At 34.0% G+C, this 7500-nt stretch overlaps 1 protein-coding gene across 1 annotated transcript in view; it reads right to left on the bottom strand.

Annotated features, from left to right (window-relative positions):
* Positions 1-7500, bottom strand: part of LOC136851088 (uncharacterized) — a 149639-nt gene that overhangs the window by 56299 nt on the left and 85840 nt on the right. Inside the window, exon 2 of the mRNA XM_067125058.1 lies at positions 1391-1536. Coding sequence (XP_066981159.1) covers positions 1391-1536 — 146 coding nt within the window. The remainder of the gene's footprint in view (positions 1-1390; positions 1537-7500) is intronic.

Raw genomic sequence — 7500 nt, 5'->3', positions numbered from 1 at the left:
TCGAATCTCCGACCAGGCCAGTGAAGAACAAGAGGAATTTGTTTCTGGTGATAGAAATTCATTTCTCGCTATAATGTGGTTCGGATTCCACAATAAGCTGTAGGTCCCGTTGCTAGGTAACCAATTGGTTCTTAGCCACGTAAAAATAAATCTAATCCTTCGTGCCAGCCCTAGGAGAGCTGTTAATCAGCTCAGTGGTCTGGTTAAACTAAGATATACTTAACTTTTTTTTCTTTCAACTAATCCAGCCCAGTATGAACTCTGTAACGTCAAAAATTAAATAATAAGGTAAAACGATTCGTACACATGATTAAAGATACAGTTAAACGAAATAACAAATACGCTTTGAGACCGGATGTAGATACTGTAAATGCTCAAAACCATATATAATATATATATATATATATATATATATATATATATATATATATATATATATATATATATATATATATATATAAATATAATTGTATATATATATATATATATATATATATATACATATATACATATATGCACATATGTATGTGTATACCTTCACTCCCAAAAGATATAACAATACGAATACAGCAACTAGAGAGTACGGAAACATTTTTCTAAGAATGAAAAGATAACTTAGGGTTCCCTACATTACAGGAGGGAAGGCTGACGTTGGTAGGGTGATGATAACAAATGGTGATAGATAACAATGTTAGGTAGGGTGATAACAAATGGTGATAGATAATGTTATCAGATGAATAAAAAAAAAAAAAACGAAAAAGTACAGGAAGCATAGGCCTAACACCGTAGAAGAGCTAGAATCCGCAAAAAAAAAAAAAGGCTCAGGCTGGAAAAAAACTATACCCCGGGGGAAATGAGAAAGAGAGAGAGAGAGAGAGAGAGGGTTCTTTTTAATTGTTTCCTTTTCTGGGGAAAGTTTGGTTTAATGAGAGTTTGGTTGAAAGAATGAACAACTCTGTTAATTCTTTTATTGCCTGAGGGGAAGTTCGGTTTAAGGAAAGAGTTCTCACTTTGTTTGTTTGTGTGTTTGTTTGTTACCATCACGTAAATATTTGCAACATTCAAAGTTTCTCCGTACGATTTTCGGTCACGGAGAAACCTTCAGTAAAACGTGATAAAACCATTATGAAAAATAAAGTTAAATGCATTTGCATTTAAAGGCATTTTCCTTCATCAGAGTAGGAAAATAACATCTAGAACGTAGCCCTGAAATATGTTTCAAAGAACAGCAAACAAAATTAATTGTAAAAAAAAAAAAAAGAAAAAAAAAAAAAAAAGGAAAAATCAAACTCGCGCGAAAGAAAACGGGAGTCATTATTTACCTTCAAAAATTACTTATCTATAATTAAATCCTGTAGATCAAAGCCTTGTTCTTCCGAAGGGCTTTTACCTCTCCAGTTCCTGAAGGGATGAGAGGGAAATGACTTGGAGATAAGACCACGGAGGAGGAGGAGGAGGAGGAGGAGGAGGAGGAGGAGGAGGAGGAGGAGGAGGAGGAGGAGGAGGAGGAGGAGGAACCGAGCCAAAGAAAGGAACCTTGATAGAGGAACCAACAAAACTGCGGGTATCTACTCTTAAGACGTCACGAGCTACTTAAGGTGTGTCTTCTGGCTTTTATAACAAACATGCAAGCGCAGTGCTTTTCACTGACACAGACACGAGGACACACACGCATACACAATGTTATGTCTTTACGTGCGGCTCACATACAATCAGAATACTTCCTACTTACGTATTCAAGTTTATCCTTTTTATATATATATATTTTCTTTTAAGACCGATAACATTACATTAAGAAACGGTCAGAAGTTTTAACAAGAATTGCATCTACACTTTTACATATTTAAGGTACAGCTTACACACACACACACAAAAAGGTAAGGTTTGCATATTTACACACTCTCTCTCTCTCTCTCTCTCTCTCTCTCTCTCTCTCTCTCTCTCTCCACATACTTGAGGTACTTTACATTTCACACATGCTTGGACACACACACACAAAGGTAGGTCTGTGTATTTACTTTCTCTCTCTCTCTCTCTCTCTCTCTCTCTCTCTCTCTCTCTCTCTCTCTCTCTCTCTCTCTCTCTCTCTGGAAAAATGGAGTACATGTATACTGTACAGTAGTCACCTTCTTGAACTCTTAGCGCAAGCTAACATTGCTTAGCTATTTGTTGAGACGCTGCTTGGACTTTATAAAGAATGGCTATAACAAGAACAGTTACAGTCACAGGCCGAAATGCATTATCATATTTTATAGGAATGCGCTTTTTTCGTATCTCAATAATAATTACAATGCTTTACATAAATTAATGCTATCCTCAACTGCTACCCGTCACAAGGTTGATTATAACTTAAATAACAATGGCAAAATGATCTATTTACTTCATAATATTCAAAATCATAATAATTCGCAAAAAAAATTAAAGGATTTCTTAAAACCATCGGTGCCAAGGGAGCTTAATATAAGCACCACTTGCAGCCAGTTTATTCATATTTTTTACAACATTCATACCAATATGTTCTAAGAGCAATGGAACGGATAATTCATTTTTAAAATTAACACACTGGCAATATGAATCAGTACGTATTTTCACTATATTCAGACTCATAATGGTTCGCAAATATTAAAATGATTTCTCCACGCCACCGGTGTGAACCTCACACAGCCAACAATATTGACAGTACGTGTCACACCACCGATGAATGTTGACATGTGAGAGATCCTCGTTGCCAGGCCGGTATCACTTTTTTTTTTATCAAGGACTCTTCTGTCAAACAATTTTTGGAATCTTTTTTTTTTTTTGCTCTTTGCTCCATAATTAAAAAGAAATACTTGTGAGGGTATATGGGATTCAAATATCGAGGGTTGCTCATGCCACTGCATTTTATTTCAATATAATCGAAATTTTTTATATTGAAATCTTTTACATAAAATACGTAAGTGAGGTACATTCGAATCTTTTACAGAAGAACAAATTTCGCCCATCAACACATTGCCGATTTCACTGTTGGCTGAGATCGTGTTCGCAATTCGCTGCTGTAGTGAAAAATCACAGTTTTTTTATTTAAAGTAAATTATATTTTTCCTAACTATACAAACCTGAGGTCCTTTACATTAGGTATTACTTCCAGCTTCGCTGTGAGTAAGTCCTAATTCAAAGGACCGGTGGTTTGTGTATCGTGTAGGAACAATGTTCTTTTACTTTGCGTAACTTGTGATATTTCAATTGTATGTTTTTCTTTAGGCTTGCATTTGGAAGAAATAAAATTGGTAAAACTCTTCGTTTTATCGAGAACCTTAGACGAGTTTGACCTTCTAGTATGCTGTGATTACGCTCACCAGTGGATCCAGAAAAATTTCATTGGGGGGACACCAATTTTCATATTATACATATATATATATATATATATATATATATATATATATATATATATATATATATATATAATATATATATATATATATATATATATATATATGTGTGTATGTATGTATGTATGTATGTATTTACATATATATGTATGTGTATATACATACATACATACAGACATATATATATATATATATATATATATATATATATATATATATATATATATATATATATATGTAAATTATATATTTGTATATATTATTAGATTTTTTATTTTTTCCCATTTTTATACTTATCATTTACGTTATTATTATCTAAACCTTCAATATTATTATTTTGTCATAATTTTCATGGGGTGGCCCGTGCCCAAGTGGCCCCCCCCTAACCCCGAATCCACTAGTGATTACACTACTTACGATATTTCACGCAGTTATTCTTTATTCTCTTCAAACGGACCCCTGTGTGTGTGTGTGTTTGTATATTTTGTACTAAACAGACCCTATTCCCCAAAGCTTCCTAACTTATCTACAATTAATATAACAAAAACATCGGTCTGAGGACGAGAGGGTACTCATAAACAATTCTGAGACGCGGATGACCGACATGGCATAGAGTATACAAGATATATACAAACCGTTTGTAAACGGAAGCCGTATTATCCTTGAATGGGCTATTCCATAACGGATCTCGCCTCAGGGACTCAGGATTAGTTTCCAGGTGTTTCAGAATATTCAAAGACAAGGTACTTTACACCGTAAAATAAGCTTCAACAAAGGTATATGTAAGTGTCAAGTCTTGGTACTGAACTAATATTTAGTTAATAAAAAAATGAATGGTAAAAAATGGTATATCAGAAGTAATAATTTTACTATGGTCTTACGAATCTTTGTGAAAATTCAGCCTTCAACTGTATGTGTGAGCAACCTATAAATGCATTCATCCATACTCATGATACGACAGAGATAAGACATTTACTGTGTTTAGAGAGAGAGAGAGAGAGAGAGAGAGAGAGAGAGAGAGAGAGAGAGAGAGAGAGAGAGAGAGAGAGTTTTGTGAGGATGCAAACTGTAACAAAACTTCAGGCGAAATAAGTGCATTAGATTCGTTTGGTTTGTCAATGAATGACAAAAGTCACTGATTCATTAACCGGCTTGCCCAGCTGGCGTCACAACAGCAAAGGTCAACAATATCGCAAATATTTTGTAGCTGCAGTGTTGAATCGAACTGAACTGAATACAGAATTTAGGCCAAGGGCCAAGCACTGGGACCTATGAGGTCAATCAGCGCTGAAAAGGGAATTAACAGTAAAAGGTTTGAAAGGTGTAACAGGAGGAAAGCCTCGCAGCTGCACTATGAATCAACTGTTAGGGGAAGGTGGAAAGTAAGATGGAAGTAAGAGAATATGAAAGGAGGTACAGTAAAAGGGACGAAAGGTGTTGCAGCTAGGGGCCGAGGGGGCGCTGGGAAGACCGTAAGTAATGCCCACAGTGCACAGACGGCACTGGCCCCCTTCGGGGATAACTGCAGTGTGATCTTACTAATATGACTTTATGTACATTTTGAATATAAATTCTGACTGTAAACCAAAAGTGTATGAGAATATATTCAATAACATATTTTACTTCCCACCAAATATCCAAGTGAAGACTTTTAGTAAATTAGCATTTTATTTCAATTTCAGCTCCTGTTCTAAGTAAACATGATCAAATAATGTTTCAGTTTGAACACTCACTAAATGGGACTACTCTTCCCGATTACTTCACTAAAGTGCTTACATTTAGGTACCGTCCACTAAACTTTAAAATATAAATTGAAAGTAAAAAAAAAAAAAAAGGAAATGATCATCATAAATAACATTTTCAACTGAGATATTGATAACCCATTGATTAACGCATCCCACGGAATGAAAATTTGTTACGCCGGAATTAATCAATATATGAATGTATCACCGAAAGAAGATTAAACCAGCTTTCTTCGTAAAGGCCAGAAATAGAAACAGATTATGAAGTATGGCGTTAATTAAAGCATTTCCTATTTCTTTTATGGTAAAACAACTAATGGTTTTGACAGATTCACAGAAAATCAATCAGTGTCTCATGATTAAATGACAATAAAAACAAGACATTTCAGGCAACAGTTTGAAAAATTTGCGTGTTCTGTAGAGTTCTATGTATTGTTGCTTTCTTTCATTTATATTTCATTATGATAAAGTCGCGTTTATAAACGTCATTGTTTCATTCGTCCGGGTGTCTGGAATTTTGCCCTGCTCTTTGCTCTTTCTAGTGACTGATGTATCATATATAATATTTAAATTCTCTCTCTTCATCTCTAATGGACGACGCATATCCATTCTCTCTCTCTCTCTCCAGACACAAAAAATGTTTTATTTTATCTACACACACACACACATACATATATATATATATATATATATATATATATATATATATATATATATATAGTGTGTACATATATATATATATATATATATATATATATATATATATATATATATATATATATATATATATATATATATATATATATTCCGTTGCATACGTGTGCATAATATACATGTGTGTGTCCACTATATATATATATATATATATATATATATATATATATATATATATATATATATATATATATATATATATATATATATATACACACACACACAGTATATATTACGCACACATTTACAGTTGAAGACATAATTTCCCCAAAAGATTCATAAAACTGCAAACAGTTACAAAGTAGAAAATATCCTAGAGATTCAAGTAACGAGAATATTCCTCCAGCTTTACACATTTTAACCCCAATGAAAGAGCTCAGCACGGGATTAAGGACCCACCACCTCCCTTCTTAATATAGTAACCAAGTATTAAAACTGACAACAAACACGAGGGGTCAAGTGCGAGCGGCAACAGGTGACAATGAGACCCAAGAGACAACGGCGCAAGACTGAACTCTCTGTTCGTCGCCTAATTGTCTCCCAGAACAAAGCATTTACAAGAAGACTCATTTAGGTAACGATTACCCTTCAAAGAGGGAAAGGACGGAAATATAACTCAGAGGCAGTGTTACTTTAAGAGGAATGGAAATGTAATTTAGAGTCTATCACGCTGATGGGAGAATATAATAAAATCTGGAGGATTTAATACTGAAATAGAAAATAGAAGCATAACCTAAACGCTTTTATAGAAAAAGGGAATGTTCAATTAATCTAAAAGCTCGAATATTACAAAGGAAATAGAAATATAACCAGACCCTGTTACATTAAAGGGGACATGGTGTTATATTTATTCAGACTTATTCTGAAAAGGGAATGCACTTGCATCACGCAGCTGTTACAACAAAAGGGAAATGAAAATATAATTTTGGACATGTCGGATTAAAAAGAAAATGCAAATCAATTTTAGGAGCCATTGTACGAAAACGGAAGTGAAAATATAATTGAGAAACTTTTCCCACTAAAAGGTCAATGGAAATAAATCCTACATTCTGCGGCATTAAAAGAGAAGTGGAATGACGCAGCTTCCCTGGCAACCGCAACAGCAAGAGGGATAATAAATGATGAAGGGTTTACAACAAGTTTTTTACAGCCATTTCACAAAAGAGGGAAAGGAGGGCAGAGTATAGGCTTATCTACCTGATGAGAAATTAGATAAATAAAAAAAAAAAATGTTTCCTCGGGAAAAGCTCTGCGTAAAAGAATTAAGGCCGAAAGGAGGTCATGTTGTTCTTATTATTGTTATGTGATAAAGAATAAAGTTTGTTTCTCGGCTGGAAAAAGCTTTACGCGGAGAAATGTGAGGCTACGACGGAGAAGTAGCTTTGTTTTGTATTGTTCTGTTTTTAAAAACATAATGTACTGTACAGGGTATCTTAAAAGACACTACATTCAATGTGAGGTGGTTTGAAGCGGATCAAGTTCAACAGAGAAGGTTGAAGATATCATGATACTTGGCACTGTCTTAGAAAATCATTATTATTTATCCATTATGTCTTCCTTTCATAAAACTCCAGAGAAAGTGAAGTCCTGTACTTAAAAGGAAGCAGTTATAAATTTAAATAAAGAAAAATGAAAAAACCCACTAAAATAATGAGTTACCAAAAACCGAACAA

This window comes from Macrobrachium rosenbergii, chromosome 23 (assembly GCF_040412425.1).
Source record: "Macrobrachium rosenbergii isolate ZJJX-2024 chromosome 23, ASM4041242v1, whole genome shotgun sequence".
NCBI classification, from domain to species: domain Eukaryota; kingdom Metazoa; phylum Arthropoda; class Malacostraca; order Decapoda; family Palaemonidae; genus Macrobrachium; species Macrobrachium rosenbergii.
The sequence above is the reverse complement of the archived record's forward strand: the minus strand, read 5'-3'. Positions and strand labels throughout refer to the sequence as shown.